Consider the following 20,000-nt stretch of genomic DNA (forward strand, 5'->3'; position numbering starts at 1 on the left):
TGTGTCGTAACAGTGGAAAGACAAGTGTCTGCTGTGTTTTACAGTGAGTAACTTGGTAATTAAGCTCGTCTTAGTTCAGTCAAAGAGAGACTTCTATCCATGCTGGACTTTCATTGTTAGTCTGAATTATAGTGATGTGAAATGTGAACGAGTGGTGTGCTCACCGGCAGTGCAGAGTCAGCGGGGGAGTGTCCAGTGGCATCCTCAGCCTCATATTTGTAGTAGTCCAGCGGGGCACAGAAATAACCAGGCTGAACCTCTGAACACTGCCGACCAATCAGATGCCTCCTGCAGTCACACTGTCCGTTCTCCATCATGCACCTTTAGTAACAGACACAGGCAAACTTTATAACTTCGACTTTTTCTTTTCTTGCTCTCTTCGTGGTCTTCACTCAGCAACAGTACCTGAATAAAGCATTCTTAGAAAAAACCTCTGCTTTCTCAAAAGCATATGTTTAAAGATACAGACATAAACATCTGAAAATCAATACCTGTTGTTGAAGGCTCCACCAAAGTCACAGTCACACGGTCTGCAGCCCGCCAGGTCGTTACTGAGCCCCCAGTATTCAGGCTACAGGGATGGAAACAAACCTCAAAACCAGGATGCATATTGACATGTCTAGTGTGTGTTTCTACTCTCTGCAGTGCGTTTAAAGATCTGTTGTGCTTGTACAGCTGTTACTGTGTGATACGCTTCTTTATTAATGCCACCAAGATGAGTCACTGCTTTAATGGTAAAAGAGTTCAGGTCAAGTGTCTGGTGACACAATTTCTTTCAATTGTGAAAAAAACTTTACAAAAAACAGAACATTTTGTAAAAAATGCACCTGTCAGTGCAACATCTGGTTTTCTTCTTTACATATGCTTGAACATGAACCCACAGCTTGCTACAGATTTTATAAGAAGAACAGTTGTTACTAACCAGACACTGGTTGCAGTAGCGACCAGTGACGTATCTTTTGCAGGAGCAGTCCCCACTGATCTGGTCACAAGGAGCTCCCATCATGATGATGCCACGTGGGTCACAGTTGCAGGCTGACGGAGACAAACACACGCACAGACACACATGCACGCACAGCAACACACACAAAGAATAAGATGTTGCAGATTATGCGGTTTCATATTCTAAAACGGCAAAAATCCAGTCCCCACGAAGCGTCAGTGGCAGACAATCACACACAGACTTACGCTGACAACCCAGCGGGTCGTTCTGGCTGAGTCCGTAATAACCTTCCTTGCAGTCGTCACAGCGCGTGCCTTTGACGTGCGCTTTGCAGCGACACTGCCCTGCGATCATCCCCATGTCCAGGTCGGTGTGGCTGTCGCACACTCCTCCCTCCAATGATCCGACTGGGTCGCAGTCACAGGCTGGAGGTCAGATGTCAGATGGAGAGTGTTAAGTAAAGGGGGAAAGGACTGAGAGGCAAGAACAATACGGAGGGACAATACAATGGGACAGATAAATGGGATAGATAAAGGTTTTCACTTCATGGTGCACAGAAGAACTGTAAACTGATGTTGACATTTTTATTCTAGATCAACATTTGAATGCTGTGCAGCTGATTTTTTTACATGTCTATTCCTTCTGTTTAAGCCCAGTATTTCTGCACAGTTGCAGATAAATATTAGACTACACTAACATTATCAGTATTATATTATTTGTAGTGGTGCCAGTGGTGGCTGTGTAGGACCATCTCATGTGATCGAATTTCCAATAACTCCAGAGCATTGTTATGTCCAAAAATCTAAATTTATTGAAAAAAGATTTCCAAAATTCCCATGTTTGTATCTAACAAAATGTTCTCCTTCAGTCCATATTTGGCTGCAAACATTTTTTTAAAAACAAACACAAATGACTCACCAATGCAAACCCTTGGGTCTCTGATATCCCTAATGGGGTCTTTGTAGTAGAAGGGTTTGCACATCTCACAGTTGCGTCCCATGGTGTTGTGCAAGCAGTCGTCACACACTCCTCCGCTGAAGTTGCCCGTGGCCAAATACACCGCCATGTCAAAATGACATTGGTTCGAGTGGCCGTTACAGTTACACTCTGGAGAAACAAACAAGAAATGGAACAAATAAAGGCTAATTAGATGTACACAAACATTACCTGTTACATTACCTACATTTCCAAGCCTTCAATAAAACTTAGTAAGTTAAAATAAGTGCAATATGTGTGTGTGTGTGGGTGTGTGTGTGTGTGGGTGTGTGTGTGTTCCTGTGGATTCCCACCTCTGCAGGTGTGTGGGTTCTCTGCCTCTGCTGGTCTCCATGGCAGGTCATTGTGGAAGTCTCTGCAGCGCTCACAGTTCAGGCCCTCTGTATTATGTTTGCATACACAGCGGCCGTGGATCTGGCCAATCACAACGCAGCAAAATGACCGTCAGTGTCAGCTTTGTCATAATAAAGTCATAATAAATAATAATAAAGTCATGATACTGTGTCCTGAACAAATTAAACTACTTAGTATTACTTTTTGCCCTTTTTGTGTTTCATGTAGCAGGTGTCTCTTTGGCCACAGCACACATGGTGACAATTACAGATTACTGTGGCAAAAATTAATTTTCCACCGGCTCACCATGCCATTCTCCCGGGTGTCGACCCCTGGCACCGGGGCGCACTCTGACGCGTGTCCGTAACAGAAGCAGCTCCCTCTGACCACCAGCTCATAGATGGCGTAGTAATATTTCTGCAGGACATCAAAGCGTCGGTCCAGCAGGTCGTCTCCCAGAGTGTTCAGCTTGGTGAAGTTGATACGCAGGTTGGTGATACGCAGAAGTTCTGCAAGGGAGAAAACAGATCAGCTGTTCGGTTTGCGGATTCACCCATTTCATGATAAAACTGTAATTTCATCTGTATGCAAACATTTACCACTGACTGGTGCTGAAGTGTGTATTAGTGTCAATACTAAAAAAGCAGCATTGTTCAAACTTCAGGCACTGTGTTGTCTTATATTCCAAAATTATAATCTGTAATTACAGATGTAAGAAGAGATGATGAATTCTGAGGAAAAGAAATAAGAGGCGGGTGTGAAGAAGTATGCAGTAGTTTAGTTCAGAAGGCCGAGAGAGATGGAAAAATCATGAGCTTTTATCTGTGGTAGAAGTTTGCCAGAACATAGATTGAATTTCAGTGGCTGAAATACAGGTTTGACATTTACTGTACAAAACCTCGGAGGCAATCTTTTGTTTTTGTCTGGAAATAATGGCAAGGTGAAATTGATAAGAGGCGCGCTATGCTGTGCTGCTAAGAGTTAAACGTCTTCACTGACCTTGAATGTCCAAGCTGTAGGGGTCTTTCACATGAATGGCAGGATCCAAAACTTTATAAATGACCTTGAACAAAAGAACATATTGTTTCAGCTAAAGAAAGAGAGGATCCTATTTGTCTGGGATTGAAGGTCATATCCAGCAAAAACCACAGATGTTATACAAAAAGACGCACTCTGTGTGAAATGAACAAATTTCCACAGGCAGGCCTGAGCCAGAAAGAGATTAGTTATTAAAGCTTCAGTTGATAAACTGATGACTACAACAGTTATTATGAGCACATTATTGTCACATTCCCTCACTATCAAACAGCCCTTTGTTTTTATGAAAATCAGCTATTTTACATAGTTATTTAGACTCACACTCTGTTCATTTTGTGGTCAACAGATGAAGACAGTTATCTTCAGAGAAACTATTCTTTAAAGTTACAATCCTTAATATTTTCAATAAATCAGACCCTGTTTGTCTTTTCAGCCATTGGTATTTTCTTTCTGAAATCATCTCTATCTGGCAGCTTCAATTATTAGTGGCAGAGTACACCATCCCCAGCTACATTCAATACGTAAATGAATGAAAAATGGTCATTTTTTTCATCAACAGATCAGTTCTAATCATGACAGGGAATGAAGTATGAATATATCAGCCATAGTGAGGCGGTAAATGAAGAGGTGCAGGCGACACCAGCAAGGCATCCAGCTCTATTTACGGTGTCCTGCTGTTGTTTGGAAAACTACTCTCATGGAGCACCGCATGAAATCACATCTGCTCCTGCCATGATGGAGAAATGTTGACTGACTTCTTTATCAAATCAACATGAACTTGCTGCACTGTAAACAGACACACCATTTACTCCTCGCTTCTTTATCTGACAAAGTAACTGCTCAACCAGTGTGTGCCGTAGAATTCAACCAAGCCTGCTGTATCCACAGTAACAACCGGCTGAATCAGCTAGGACTGAAATCTTGCAGAGCATAACTTTAATATATTACTCTAAAACATGTATCATAAAGTCAAAGTAACTTTCGCTCATTGTCTTTCAAACCGCTCTCTGCTTATACAGAACCAGTGACTTCAGATTTCACTGGCATGTGTTCCCCTGTGTGTTCATCTCATCTCTTCTTCCCAGCAACATTTATGTTAACACAGATTATCCCTCAAGAATCTTCAGTTGTACCTCAAGGAATAAATCTGGCGATATTCTATTTTTGTCTTATTGTCCATTAATTTCATCCCATGAAAAAAACAAAAGCAACAATGAATGTATCCACTAACGGATTAAGTGGCACCAAATCTGCATCTGGAAAGAGTCTCTGACAAATGCACAAATTGCTCCTGTCTGAGTACGATCTGTAAAAACGACAGTGCCCAGCTGATGTGGGAAATCATTTAGCCTTTAAAAAAATAAAACGATGCATTTGTGACCTGTTTTTAAAGATGTGTTCCATGAGTAGGAACCATTTGGCCCCAGACAGGTCTTTTTATGGGATTTGTTTTGAATACTTTTCTTTTGGCCCTGAACAGACACTCTTTCTTCCCAGTCTAACACGTCTTACCTCTCCGTTAGTGGAGGGTTCGATGTCGGAGTAGCGTTCCTCACAGATAATGTCGTTGATGTGGTGCAGGCCGTTGGCAGGGATGCTGGGGAAGGTCTTGGTACAGTTTGAGGCAAAGTAGCGGTATGGACGCCATGTGCGGCCGAAATCGGCCGAACGCTCGATGATCATAGCTGCAGGTCGAAAAGTCTGAGGAGGAAAAGAGAGAAAGAGAATTTAGTCATTTGAACTTCATCTGCACATGCTCCTAGCATTTTGGTGTACATGGTTGTTTTTCCTTTTCCAAAAACACATGGAGATTATAGTGATATGTATGAATATAATGCAGGTTATCAATAAGTTATGGACAACATAAAAAACTGTGGCATTTGTGATCAGGAGACACCTCATCAGACTGATTTCTCTGGACCTTTTGCTTCATGTTTACTTTACTAACAGTAGGATTAGGATTCAGACTTGATGGAATGCAGCCATCCAATTTCTGAGCGTACACAGCAAACACACACCCAGACATGTGTGCACCCTGACATGCTTAGGAACATACAGTACAGGTAACAGAAGACCACTGACACACACATGAACGCTGGCGCCCACATACATGTAAAAACATGCGCATACCTTGAACTTCATGATGAGGTGTGTGAAGTGGAATTCAGCCTCCAGGTTCAGTCGGATGCTGACATTCTCCTGTCCTGTGGAGGAAATAACTGTCACTCAGTGCCATAACAACACAAATGATGCACAAGTCCCATCTCCTAAAGTCTGTCTGCTTTACTGAGTGACTGTCGGAGACCTTTAGCATTCTTCTTTGGATTTATGTCCCTGCTTCAGGAAACATGAATGTATACACTGTATATGTATGAGTATGAATCTATTTTTACTCTTTTCTTATATTACTGCATCTCATCAGCATTCTCAAGTGTTTGGATACAGACTCAAAAGTAATGCTTTTATAAGCTCCCTGTAAAAATCTATAACACAACATCAAGAGCAAACATATTCTGCACACACATATACATGTAGGACAGAGGCAATCAGCACAATGAACACACTGACCGTGTACTTGTGTACTGTTATACTGAGAGTAAATACACACAACACAAATGCACACACACCGTTGACAGACTGCCACCAGGTGTTGTCTCCATTGCTGTCCATGAGGTAGATGACGTTTTCAATGCGGTGGCTGTTTCTGTGGCGGTACGGGTCGTAGCGATGTTGGGAGTTACACTCGAAACACTTGTCTGACTCCTGTCGAGGCAGAAAACACACATTTACTCTTGGAGAAAGTTGTCGCATCAGAGCGTTTTCCTCAGATGTTTTAGATGTGATGATAAGGAAATAATAAAAACATTTCAGCTGTGATAAATACAATTAAACACATTCAGATTTGCACCAAAAAATAATGAACCACCTGTGGATGTTGCACTAAAGTGGAAATAAGAACTTGCTGCAATCCTTAGAAACATTGACTGTGCATATTGTGAAATAGATCAATCAATAAGATATTGCTTAATTTCATTTTGGTCTACACAGGTTGTGTCTTGTACATATTGTACAGTGCACAATAGAGCTGTTTCCTCAGATTAGGGCTTTCATCTGTCAGGATGAAATAATGTGCATAATGTGCACTGGTGTGCCAATACCAGTGTGAATGGGACAAAAGCTGGAGGGGACCCTGTTATGCCTCCGCTGGGGCAAAAGATTAAAAGGGAAAAATAGTTGGTGGTAGAGAAAAGAAAGCAAGAAGTAAAAGAGGGGGAGGAAGAGAGGAGAGGTGGAGGCAGGTGTGAGGATCTGGATAAAGGGCAAAAAACAGACAAACTAGGATCTCTCTGAGGCTGTATGAAGGCACAGCAGTGATTAAGCTAAATGCTAATGTCAACATGCTCACAACAACAATGTCAGAGCATATTTGTTCACATCTTAGTTTAGCATGCTAATATTGACTCATTAGCACTAAACATAAAGTACAGGTGAGGCAGAAGGGAAAGTATTGAGGGAGAATGGTCACCCGTACCAAGTTTCATGGCAATCCATCCACAAATGTCAACCTTGTGGCTGATCACCAAAGTCAACAGCTTAATACTCTGGGGAGCACAAGTGTCCATCAAGCAGATTGTGAGATATTTTACTAGGCAAGTAAAAAACTTCTCAGGATGACAGTTCATCATGAGCGGACCCTGTTTCTCTCAAAACCAACAATCTCATGGTGGCGACAGCTGAACAGTCAGCGGACCACCAGTCAGTAGGATGCATCCTCTGGGGAACATGAATATCTATTGGAAAGTTCAAGGCAATCAATCCAATATTTGCTGAGATATTTTAGCCTGGACCAAATTGGTGGACTGCTTGACTGACCATTTAACATCATCATCCCATCCTGCTAGCACTGCTAACTATATTCTATATTCTAACTATATCTATAATCTTAAACAGGATCTCCGTAGACTACAGTTATTTGTAAAAGGATAAATGCAACACTGTCAGAATCTTTGTGCATGCTGCCGAGTTCCCAGAGGGCATGCAGACTAACAGAACTATTCATAACTATTATCTGCAGAATCAATGTTACAGATGAGAAAAATGCAAGGACACACTGAGGCCCTGACGTGAATGGAAGGGGAAGATGAGCGAAGAATGAGGGCGAAATGCTGTTAGCTGGTGAAAAGCTGACATTGACGAGGCAGAAGAGAAGGAAGAGCTCGAAGTCAGAGGGCATGGGAAAGATACAAGAATGTGGGGATGAAGGCCAAGAGCAAGAGCTTGAATGAAGGAGTGTACTAGAAAAGTTAGAAGGGGGGGTTAGAGAAAGAAAGGTGCAGGTGAGAGAGGTGGGTGTGCAGTGGAGAGGGGTCTCAAACTACTCAGCATGGGTGACAGACAAAGGAGGGGGCCGGCAGAGAGCCAGGGAGATGCTGAGAGAGGGTAAAAAGGGGGTGCGTTTGAGAGGGGGCCATAAAGAGGAGAGAGGCAGATGAGGGTAAGTTGCGAGAGAGAAACTGTGGATTCCAGGGCAGCGTTTCTTAATTAGGTTGTTGTCAAGGGTGATTAAGCTGCTAACAACAACATGACTGTTAAAGAGGCTCTGCTGAGAATTGAAAAGGGATGCCTTAAGTGCTGGAAGTGGTGCGTGTTTGTGGATGTGTGGGCATGTATGTAGATGTGCGTGACCACATGCGCACACACGCCCACTTGCACATGCGTGCGTGCGTGTTTTTTTCCACGCATGCTTGCCTTCTTCACCTACCCTCCCTAATCCTGGCATAAATCGCCAAAACCCTCATCTCCAACTGCGGCCGCTGAAATGGGCATTCCTTTCTGCACAGTAGCCCATCCATCCTCACGCAACGAGCCGTCATTGGAGAAGCTTTCTGCAACAGTGCTGCGCGTTCGCTGCAGCTTCACAGCGTTTACGGAAATTAAGGTTCAAGAGCAAGATCAGAAAGTCTAGGTTTATTGTTTTTGGTGTTCATATGAGTAAGATAGCCGTCTGACTCCTATTCATCGTCTCTTTCAGGGGCACTGTAGAGCTTCAGTGGGTGCTTGGTCTAAACTTGTGTGGCTTTAGGACTCCCCCTCCCTCCTCTGAGCTCGTATTTATCTCCCATTAGTCAAGCCTGGTCAGCCCAACTATGAGGCTTTCTGCTCCAACAATGCACTGATGTAAGTCTGATGTTGATTTGAAAACACGTCTTTGTCACACTACGATGGTGGCTTTTGAAAAAAAAGTACACCCCACCTCCCTCATTCAATTTCCTTTCCACCTAAGTCACAGCTCTGAAACAGATTTTTCCCTGCTGTAATACAGTATCTCACTTAGCCTCCATGTCTCTGACTTTCTCTGCATCGGCCTTTTGAATTTTTTGTCCCTTTGCGTCCCCTGTTTTCTCATCTCCTTCCTCACTTTTCTTGTTGCTTTCTCTCGCACTGGGAGCTTGTCTAAAGTTACAGGTCGAGTTACACTCTGCCAGGTAGGTCTAAGGGCCAACGAGGGCCCCTTTGAATCTCTTCAACACAAGTGGCTTGGCAGTTGCTCCCTAAATGCACAGCTTCGCCTGGGACACAGCTATGCAATAACAACAAAAAAAAGCCCCATGCAATCTGATCTCAAAAGGAACAAAAACAGAAACACAGAAACATAGGAGGGTGTCAAACACAAATGACTGATGAGCTTCAGGACATTTAAAGGCTGTGAGACAAATGTTTGGTGTGGGCCTCAAACAGGCCAGCAATGGTCCACACCTGGATTTACGGTAGGACAGGTTGTCCCCATATCCTGCCCAATATTGTGGTAGAGGGCCTCTCACCAATCAGAGAATGTCAATCATGTTCAGCTAGAAGTTGACACTGTTGGATAGTCCTGCCCTGAGGCAATGGAAACACAAGCATATACATGTAGATGCATGGAAACGCGTGTCGTGTGCGGATGCAAGAGAAGTGTATGTCAACATGGCGTTGAACAGGTCAGGACTTCTGTCTAGTAAGGGCGGATAGAAAAACAAGAGCTGCATACTGCAGAGGTGAAGGAGAGACTGTACAAGCATTTTGACTTGCTTAATACGAGAGTGAACTAGGGGTCCTATCTGTAGTTTTCTGCTGCCATCTATATCAATATATATTATCATATTATAATATTATCATACACCTATGTTTAAGCTTAGTGTATGCTGACTCTAAACGTTTCCATAAAAAATGAAGGTTGTGTATATAATGTGGAGGCTCAGAGGAGTGCAGGAGGAGGGTTATTGATGAAAATCTCAAAAGCTTCCATGGCCGGATTGCATGTGCTTGTCGGTGAAAGAAAAAAAAAAAAACAAGGCAAATATTATTACAAAAACTCGGATGCTGTTTGCATCTGTGCAGGGAGTGTTATCTGTTGATGAATGATTGAATTTAAATAATATACAGTATTTGTATCTGTTTACATCCCAGCTGTGAAGTGGATTTAAGAATGACAAACACATTCAACATATTACAATCAAATCACCCTCTTTACAACGAGCTGTGGCAGATATGCAGTTCATTCAGCCACTGGATCATCCCACACAGTTGCAAAACAGAGCAAACCCCCCCCCCCCCCCCCCACCACCACACACACACACACACACACACACACACACACACACACACACACACACACACACAGACACTCTGCATGCATTGGACTTGACCTGTAAATACTGCAAGCAAATTCATATAGTATCTATTGCATTTTAGCATATATCCCAATATACTTGTATACTTATTATCATTATGACATATGTACATTATTATGATATTATATCTTATATCATGTTGAGTCGTGCATTATATATTATGCACTTATATTTCTGCTCTATATAACTTAACATTGAACTTACATTGCTATACTCTATTGTTACATATCGCATAGTATATTATTATAGTGCACTATTATACCTTACCATGTTGTAATAACATGTTTAAATAGCATAATATATTATACTGTTTATTGCAAAATGTACTGCATCATATCTTGATATTAACACTGACAACTTTAAGCATAATTACATAATGATACCATAAAATCTTCCTTTGTGCACTGTTGCTGATTGATTGTGTGACTTTGTGTGCTCTTGTGTGTGGGTGGGGTAGGGGGTTCTTTATTTTCTTTATCTTTGATTGTAAAGCACTTTGTGCTACATTTCTTTTTGTATGAAAGTGCTATACAAATAAAGCTATTATTGTTATTATTATATCTGATGGTATCATATTACCCGCACACATACAATACTTCGCTGACTTGCTGCTATTAATGTCACCACAGTGTCACTCGCTTGAGATGGTATTACTCTATTAGTTCAAGTATAACACTAGTTGTGGGTACTGCTATTGCTTATCATTTTTGTATTTTTTTTCAAAGTTCTTTACTCAGCTGTACTTATTTGTGTCCTTGTGCTGCTGTAACACCCAGAAGTCCCCTCTGTGGGATCAATATAGAATTATCTTATTTTACGTTGTTGAGGTTAAGATTGTGATCAAAAAGTCACCAAAATTTGAAATCACATTAGCTTTAAAAAAAAAAAAAAGTTTTTAAACTTGAAAACTCATCAAGCATGCTTCTGGATCGATTCTGTTCTGGTTAAGCGTCATTGCTTATCACTGGCCTCCACTGACACTCACACTGACTCACCGAGTGATTCAAAGTAAAAACAGTGAGCGATAAGAGAGACAGAGAGAGATGGGGGGGGTGTGTGTGACCAAGGTGTGGCTGACTTATGTGTCTACACCTGGGGCCTGAAACTGAAAGGCTAGGTAGCATCCGGGGGCCTTGCTCAGGGAAACCAGGCTACAAACAAACAGACAGATGAACAAATGAAGATGGACGAGTGGAGAATGATGGTTGAAGATGGATGAATGTATGAAAGAGAGAACAAACAAAACCATCCCAGTTTTCCTTGCATTGACTTCAGGGTGCCATGTATTGTGAAGAGGTTTGTGGCATCGTGCTAACAGATGGAACAGGCAGGTGAGGGAGTCAGACTGAGGGTACATGAGAAACTTTAGGAGTGACAGTTGTGGGTTTTATTGTGCAGTGACTGAAACCCCCAACTTTGGAACAATCAGTGTGAATCACAACACATAATGCGATGCAGGGTGCGCACAAAGAAGAAAATCAATGTTCATGATTAGCCTGTCATTAGCGAGACGGCATGAACGTAAAATCATCAACCATCATTACCATTTGCTGGTGCTCAGAGTGCAAATGTCGATGCATTTATTGAATATCTATATAGTTCACCTTGACTGTGTGTTCATGTGTGTCCTGACCTGCAGATGGCTGACAATGCAGTAGTGCTCCGGCCCGTCCAGGCCACAGGTAGAGGTGGCGGAGAGGTTGACAGCCCGTCCAATCAGAAGGTTTCCTGTCGCAGGGTAACAGCTTCCCTCCGTGCAGCCATGAGGGCCTGATGGGAGCTCCTGTCCACACACACTGACAACTGGAAGAAGGGTAGAAATAGAGGATAATAATTAATATTCTCAATAAGAAATAAATATTCTACTTAGTGTGTTACCAACTTCACATGTGAAGCTCCTACAGGTGTGAAAATGCAGTGAGAACAACCTACATCAATCATTTCATTTCATTACATTGTTTCATTATTCAAGAACTTCAGACTTCACACGAATCGAAAGAATTCTTGAAATGACTGGCACACAGAAAACAAAGAGCTGGGTGTGGGTATATGTATGAATGTATCCCTGCTAGCCAACAGAACTTTCTAAGAAGTAAGGACATGCTTTAAAGGCCTTGTTTTTCAGGTATCTGTTGACTAATAAGGTGAAAGGTGACGTTGGATGAAGCCACGTTGGTATTTACGTGATGTGATTGAACTCTATGCAGTAATATGATAAAAACTGTGTCCAGCAGTTGTGGCAGTTGTGTGTGGGCCCCTTAATTTCAATTCAGCCGTGTTCACAACAAGCATCACAAATTTGTGATATTCCCCTTCTTTACAGTAGACGGGCCTGAATGCTACTAGTGTTTAGGCTAACATTAGCAGCTTTTTATTGGACTTAGTGAGATGATACCCCAGCAACACCAGCCAACAATACTCACGATAGTGTTGCGTTCACTGACCAGTAAGAACAGGATGTATACAAGCAATGCACGTAAATATATAAATATGTCTGAAGTCGAGGGCCCATTGTTTCAAAAACGAAAACATTTGGAGTGGTTTTAAACTACACAAACTGCACATGTACTGTACAGAAAGGTAAAGTTGGACAGATGTAGCAACAAAATCTTCACAGTCAGTTACCAATTTCTGGCTTGAAAATGGTGTGCGCGTCAACATCCAAGTTGTAATTACTGGGAAAGTCAGGCAGAGTGAATCACACAAACATCGGTGCCTCATGTCAGCCAAACTCTGTCATTCAAGCTGGTGAAACCAAAATTCAATGGATAAAATGTTTCATTATCAGTTCACACTATTTGAACGCTATGGGACCAGCTCTCCAACACTCTTGAACTGTATGGTGATGTTAGGAATCTGTCCCATCTCTACCATCCGTCCCGTGTGACTTGAGTGCAGCATTGTGGCGACTTGAATCGACAGCTCTGAGTGGCAAGCAAACAAAATACCAAGTGTATCAGCAGCTACAGATAAAAGCTGAGAAAGAGATAACATTTCAGTATCATGGACAGCATGCCTGGCTTCACAGAAGAATGTTGGATTACAAATAGTAACATCATTGTTATGGTTTAATTCCTGAGACACTGCCTGACATCCCAGACAGTAATTGCCTTAATGGACTTAGGTGTCCAAGACGAAGCAGAAGAAGAAGAAGAAGAAGAACATTAACTACAATTGCAAAATGTTCTGGTCCGGTTCCCTCAAACTCTCCCTCACCCATATAAACACTCTGTCTGCATCACTGACTCTGAACAACAGGCCTCATCAGGGTTATGCAAGGGAGACAGCAAGTGTATGGAGGGGGGGCAATGAGATAAATTATGGGAAAAGGAACAAAGGAACAGAAAAACTATGTGGACGGACCAATTTTACAAAGAAAATAAAGAGGCTCGGGAAGGGGTTCAGCAGAGCTTACATACCAACCACCAAAGTTTGTGATATACAACATTTTAATGAACGTCTGACACCACACGAAGAGAAATGTTCCAAAATCCACACACTGTAGACCTAACTGCATGAGAAGACTGTGGAGATGGAAGGGTATAAATGTGGGGAAGCCAGCAGGTGCGGCAGCAATGACATAGGCCGAAGGAACTAGCAGAAAATCTGTTTACATGGACTGCCTAGTGTCCGAGAACGGGTTCTGACACATGGAACAACGACTTCTGTGCCTGCATGAAAATACAGAGGCTCCATTATCAGCAGCAGACAGAGTGATACGGGGCAGAGATGTTGTCAGAGATATAGGAGAGCCTTTCACTCTGTGGATGCCCAGAAAACACCAGCGCAGCAACGTGTTGAGGCATGATGAGAAAGACTTGGATAGTTTTAGATGGAATTATAAGCATCCTCTTTGCAAAATGCATATCTCCATCACGCAGACTACTGGAATATCTGTAGTGTTAGGAGTGATATCTGACGCTCTCCTTCCCAGGGCGCCAAATACCTCCACTTTCTCACAGCACTTTGTCTCTCATACAGATGCACAAGATACCCTTTAGCCTCCGTATGAGAGGCACCGGGCTTTCAACTAACTCCTTCCTGCCAGAAAGCCTTTCTAACACGTGGTTAATGTTGTGAAATGGTCTGTTTGGGTTTAGGCCCCAAAAGTACTTGGTAAGGTTTGGGAAAAGATTTTTCACTTTGGATTGACATGAGACACGGGCCCTGTTCTCTTGAGTCGTGACCCAAAGTAATTTGTTCGATCCATGCATCCACCTCACCTTCCTCGAATTGCAGACTTTCTTGCTCTTTATACTACATCACCTTGCTCTGGGCATCTGCTGTGGATGGGTTCACTGTGAAGTTCGTTGAAAGCCCAGTGCATCTCATACAGATGCCAAAGGGGACCTTGGGTGTCATAGAGGATTTAATGGACAAGTTAACGAGGGAGCTCATTTAGATTTAATCATTTGTTAACGAATGAAATTCACCAGAGCAACATGCAAGTGTCCCATAAGTCCCATATCACATACAGTCTATGTTGGCCACATCACAAATCTGATTGTATCTGTCTTTTCTTACCCATGCTACAGCAAATCAGAGTCAGCACTACTCCAGTCCAGAGGGTGTTACACCTGAAGCTATTTGCTAACTGCAGAAAATGCCAGAGCAAGACTAACTTTTGCATTTTAGCAGTTTAGTTATAGCGAACGTTTACTAGCCGGCTAACATCTATCCATAAGCTCCCACAAACACTGTCTTCACAGAGTCTGCTGGTCAACACTCCTCCACCCCCAGTATTCAGCGACTGAACTGATCAGGGATCAGATAAATGCTGTAACAGCTCCTTCTGTATGCTCATATGTGTTGAAATTGCTGGAGACAGGGAGAGCGACAGCTAGTTCAGCTTATTTTCAGTGTGCTTAGTGACAGAGTTAAAGGAATAAACATTATGTAGAGAGAGCAAGATTGGTCACTTATTACTGGCATTATTGTGTGAGCCTGTCGTGTGAAGGTCACGGTTGCTAGCTTTTAGAGAAAGCTAATCAGTGGGCCTTGTCAGTACGAAAAGGAGAATACCCCCTGGTCAAAACACTGTCTCTCACTGTTCTTGTCTTGTCCATGAGATAGTGACAAAGTCCACAGAGTTGGCTCCTGGTCCAACAATATTTTAAAGCAGTATAAATGTATTATGGCCACTTTTCCTCTGGTGTAGAGTGCTGATGAGGCTACTGTAGGACAGCTATCTATATGCACAAGTGACACCTTTTATTAAAACAATATTCAACAGTAAACTGTAAATTGGGTTGTATGGTGTAAAGAAATGGAGAAGTAATTGAATATATCATCTAACATCTGTACCATTTAATGGTTTTGAGATGAAATTGAGCTCAAGAATCAAAAAAGGAAACTTGTGTCCAAATTTTAAACACTGAAAATAACTTTATGTAAAATGTTTTTAATAAAGGGCACACACACACACACTCACACACACACACACACACAAGAAAGGTCTATGTGTGTATAAGTATCTTGGCTCCAGTTCAAGTAAAAGATTTAACAGAGGCAGATTTTCTGAATTCCTGTGAAGCTTTAACAATGCCTGCCTGACATTGTCAGCAAATCTTCTGATAAACCTGCCAGGAAATACAGCACACAATCAACCGATCATGCTGTTCCACTGTGTGGATACACTATACAGCAAATGTAAAGAAGAATCACAGTGAAACGACACACATATTCACACATACTGCACAGGCATGTGCATACATGTTGAGTGTGTGCATGCAGAGCTGCACATAAATGGGTTAGAAGGCAAACCTGTGGACTGTAGATAAAGATCAAACACACCCTGGCCAAACATAAAACACAAGGCAGTGCTGCAACACTGAAACTCAAGGGTGTAATGTACAGACACGAGACTGCAAACAGACTGTATTTCTTTAGCAGAAGTAGAAAAAGTATAAATATGCTCATATGTGTCTTTCGTAAAGCTGGACCTAACACCCAGTGATCCACCCTTCTCAAACATTCCCTTCAAGAATACAGAAACCTTCTGACTGGGAGCTGAAACTGGGTTTCACCTGACCTCCCTTTCCAGGTATGACATTAAACAATAGGTTTACACACTGGTCAAATAAAAGTGAACTACACGGAAATTTTACTGCCAAGAACAGAAAAATAACAGTGTTTGGACTTCATGTGGCTTGGATTGTAACTCGCAAAGACAAACTCAATAAGACTCTGTCGAGGCTTTGGAGTTCAGCGCAGCTGTGCATCAACTTGATTTGCCATCGATTCCAACATCCCTCAGCTCAGAAAGGTTTTATTTTCACATCCTCTTGTTACAGATTTACATGAATGCACTTCAAGTTTCTGGTGCTGTGCCGAAATTTGTGTCACCATTGTAATGCATTTCTTATGACATGATTTCTTATGATTATTAGTGCTATTAAAAATAATCCAGAATATAATGTCCTTTCTTGAAGTATTGACTTCGAAATTTGCCTTTATTCTCAACATAGTACGACTTTACTCAACTTTTTTCTCAAAATCTTTCACCTTTATTTGCTAACTCTCTCCAAAAAATTGTTCAATTCAAAGTTTACACATCTCAATTTGGTGCATGCTTTTGTACTTGCCACTAGAAAGCTGAAAGTAGGAAACGGTTTTAAGGGGGGAAAATGTCACACAAGACCAAATTAGTTCACATGAAAAAGTCCTGCAGCATGAACAAACAGTTACCACTTCAGTGATTACGTTCTGATTTGGTCTTCTTGATGTTAAGCAGCATTTCATTTAAGTGCTCAGCTTTTGCGCAACCCTACTGCTGTATCATCACAGTTTATCACTGGTATGCACTGGAGTTACCTATTCACAGAGAGTGATAGAAGTAACATCCAGACAGTCTCTCCTGACACTCTGTCTAGGCACGTAACCCACAGTAGTCATAATTTACCCTCAGTTTTAATTAATGACTGAGGTTGTGTTTTGAAATAGACCACGCATGCATGGAATGCCGCTTCTATAATGTGTGCCATTCACAAAAGATCTCTGTCTAATGGCTTTCTCCGATCTGTCAGACTGCGCTGAAACAGAAAAGAATGGTGTTTGTGTTGATAATTACAAGCCGTCATCTAGGCACACACGCACATCTGAAAGAGCCTCATTTCTCAAAGACACTTCTGACATCTGAGACATGGCAGTAGTGTTCACCCCCCTGTCTGTGTGGGCCAGAGGAAACATATCCTTTACCTGGTTTTCACCTGTCCCAACTAGCATGGAGAACGTCAGAATGTGTTTGCATGTGTGCATTACCTTAGTGTTGCATGCAGCAACACACTGACGTCATTATTGTCAGGACTTTGTTTGTGACTGTGTTTGCACTTGTTAATGCATCTCTGCATGGAGTCCTTTCATTCACTGTATAGACGCACCTGTTGCAGTTAGCGTGAACCTTACCTTGTTGGTTATTTTCAAGACAGTTCAAGACAGAAAAACTACCTTTCACTACAAGCAAGCAGTGAAATGCAGGCAGAGATGCTTTGAATGGAATCACTGGTTCCAACTAGGTGAAGTTGAAGGTGAAGCCAGAGTGGGAACATAATGTGCAGCAGTCTTAAGTATTGGTAAGTTACCTTGACAGACAGTCAGCCTTAATTAAGAGGCGCTTTTCTACACTGGGAATCTAGCTGTTTTGTAAAATGATGAACATGGTGGGATGCTTTTAAACAAACTGTGACTAGTAGACACAAAAAAAGAGTTACTGTACTTTTTCCGCAAGACTACTGAGCGTCTAAAGCAGGCATGTCCAAACTATTCCATAAAGGGCCGTGTGGCTGCAGGTTTTCGTTCCAACCAAGGAGGAGCACACCAGGCCAGCCAATCAACATCAAGGGATCACTGAGTTATCAGCTGAAGACTGAGCTCAGCTAATTAAGCTGGTGTGCTCCTCCTTGGTTGGAACGAAAACCTGCAGCCACACGGCCCTTTATGGAATAGTTTGGACATGCCTGGTCTAAAGGAACGCAGAGCTGCATGAGTGCGACTTGATGTAAAGCCAGTTGCACAGATGTTTCTTGACACCAGCTGGTTTACAAGTGTGTGATTAGAGTGTAGCACGTGGCAATGTAGCACACACACACACGCACACACAAAGCAGATACACAAAGGGGAAGAGGCACAGGTAAACACACCTTGGGGCTTCTCCCTCCTGAATGCAGCACTATGGCAGGAATGCATGGACAGAGAGGAAAATGTTATTCATTAGAGAAAACATTCCAGGTGCAAACGGTGCTAATACATGTTTGACTTCTGCATGTGTGCACATAAACAGTATGCAGGCCAGAGACTGGAGGGTACAGGACCTGTCTCCTACATTCAGCAGGGCTTCAAAGAGACACGCGCTGCGAAATTCTTCCCCATCTTAATTCTGTGTTGATTTGGTAATAGAACGTTTCTGTTGGAAGTGCAACAGCAGTGCAGGAGGATGCAGGGATGTAAACAAAGGGTGTCGAGGGTTTCCACATCCAGTAACTTGTTGACAAGTGGCATGCTCTGAGATCCAGGTTTAGTTCAGTTTTGTCTCCATCTTTGGGGATTAGTGGTGTTTCTGCACTGTGCTCACATCACATATCAGTCACTGAATGTCATTTAACACTGTGATCGCATTATTTTCGTTTCCGGTTCAGCTTTGGTTGCAACCTTTCAACACTATTTCTAACTAAAACATTAATCTTACATCAAAAGACATTAGACATTACATTAGGAGCAGATAAACGCCTAAGTCATTATGTTCAACTACTTTAGTCCCAGCTTGTTCTATCTTATCTTGCTCACTTTACCTTAACCCAATCAAATTCTGACTGAAACAGTGCACAAAATACAGAAGGTCTCAGAGGGTTAGCTAAGACCTAGAACCCTCTAAAAACCACAATCAAACTTTGAGGATATCTTTAAAATACAGCTCATTATTATCAGTTCATCTATGTTAAAAAGTTGCATGTTGACAGGTTGAAAGGTGAGGAGCAGTACAGGAAACCAGCCGCTGGGAGCCTGCAAACTATAAATGTAGGTTAATCTGGTTCTGCTCCACCTGAGCATATTTGAAAGGCTTCCTTTTCTGTTTTCAACACTCTTAAATGCTGCTCTCAATTTCTCTTTGTTAACAGAAATGTTTTTTATACTCCATTCAATTCCATCAGTTTTCTTCTTTTCTCTAATCTTTCACATCAAAATCTTACATATAAAGAGAAGGATGCAAGACTTTTAATCGTCAGTTACCTGTCGTCAATCTTTGGTAGAAAAGGACAAAAATAAGCTTGCCAGTTGGGTTGCTGTTTGTTTTTTTTATCACCCAGATATTCATTCATTCCTTCATTGAGCTATTTGTTCTTTCATTCATTCGTTAATATGTATTGCAGAACTAAAGTCGACTCAAGTTCACCAGCCCCTAGCACACATGAATACAATCGTCTTCCAGTTAATAATTAACATAGAGACTAACCCAGACACCTGTGTGTATGCGACTTGGGAAAGGAAAGTATACACTTAGTCTGTCTATTCTACACAGGAATTTCTCTTTAAACCGTGATAAAAAACTGTTCAGTTTCCTGAGAAACCCAAACACAGAAACACAGGTGAGCAGCTAAACACAGCACATTTAACTGGCTGTGTGTGTGTGTGTGTGTGTGTGTGTGTGTGTGTGTGTGGCCCTTTTCAAAAATGCCCCTCAGTCACCAATTAACCCTGCCAGGGCCCGTTCTGCCCGAGACAGCGCTGCTGTCAGTAGCCCATCATTTACTACACATTCCACAAATACCCGAGCTTCTCACAGAGTTTCCTACAAGCTGACCTAATAAACCTGGCTTTGCATGACCACAGGAGCTTAAACATCATGAGTCGAATGGAGCTGTTCCGTTGCTAGAAAGCTGATCGCTGACCACTTTCACCGACGACGGTGGGACAGTCAGAAAATAAATGATTAAACTTTATTACAGTGAAAGAAGTTTTGTATGCACTGTAAGCTCGGGACCACGGACAGGTCAGAGAGCACGCTATAGCAAAAGCATTACTGA

General features: G+C 42.1%; 1 protein-coding gene across 1 annotated transcript in view; it reads right to left on the reverse strand.

The window, feature by feature from the left end:
• Positions 1-20,000, reverse strand: part of lamb2l (laminin, beta 2-like) — a 52,208-nt gene that overhangs the window by 18,039 nt on the left and 14,169 nt on the right. Inside the window, exons 3-14 of the mRNA XM_041945340.1 lie at positions 11,615-11,784; positions 5,938-6,073; positions 5,441-5,514; positions 4,823-5,011; positions 3,272-3,335; positions 2,579-2,781; positions 2,233-2,353; positions 1,862-2,050; positions 1,189-1,368; positions 923-1,035; positions 492-571; positions 165-321 (exon numbers count right to left, since the gene is read on the reverse strand). Of these exons, the coding sequence (XP_041801274.1) occupies positions 165-321; positions 492-571; positions 923-1,035; positions 1,189-1,368; positions 1,862-2,050; positions 2,233-2,353; positions 2,579-2,781; positions 3,272-3,335; positions 4,823-5,011; positions 5,441-5,514; positions 5,938-6,073; positions 11,615-11,784 (1,676 nt within the window). The remainder of the gene's footprint in view (positions 1-164; positions 322-491; positions 572-922; positions 1,036-1,188; positions 1,369-1,861; positions 2,051-2,232; positions 2,354-2,578; positions 2,782-3,271; positions 3,336-4,822; positions 5,012-5,440; positions 5,515-5,937; positions 6,074-11,614; positions 11,785-20,000) is intronic.

Source organism: Chelmon rostratus, chromosome 10 (genome assembly GCF_017976325.1).
Source record: "Chelmon rostratus isolate fCheRos1 chromosome 10, fCheRos1.pri, whole genome shotgun sequence".
Taxonomy (NCBI): domain Eukaryota; kingdom Metazoa; phylum Chordata; class Actinopteri; order Chaetodontiformes; family Chaetodontidae; genus Chelmon; species Chelmon rostratus.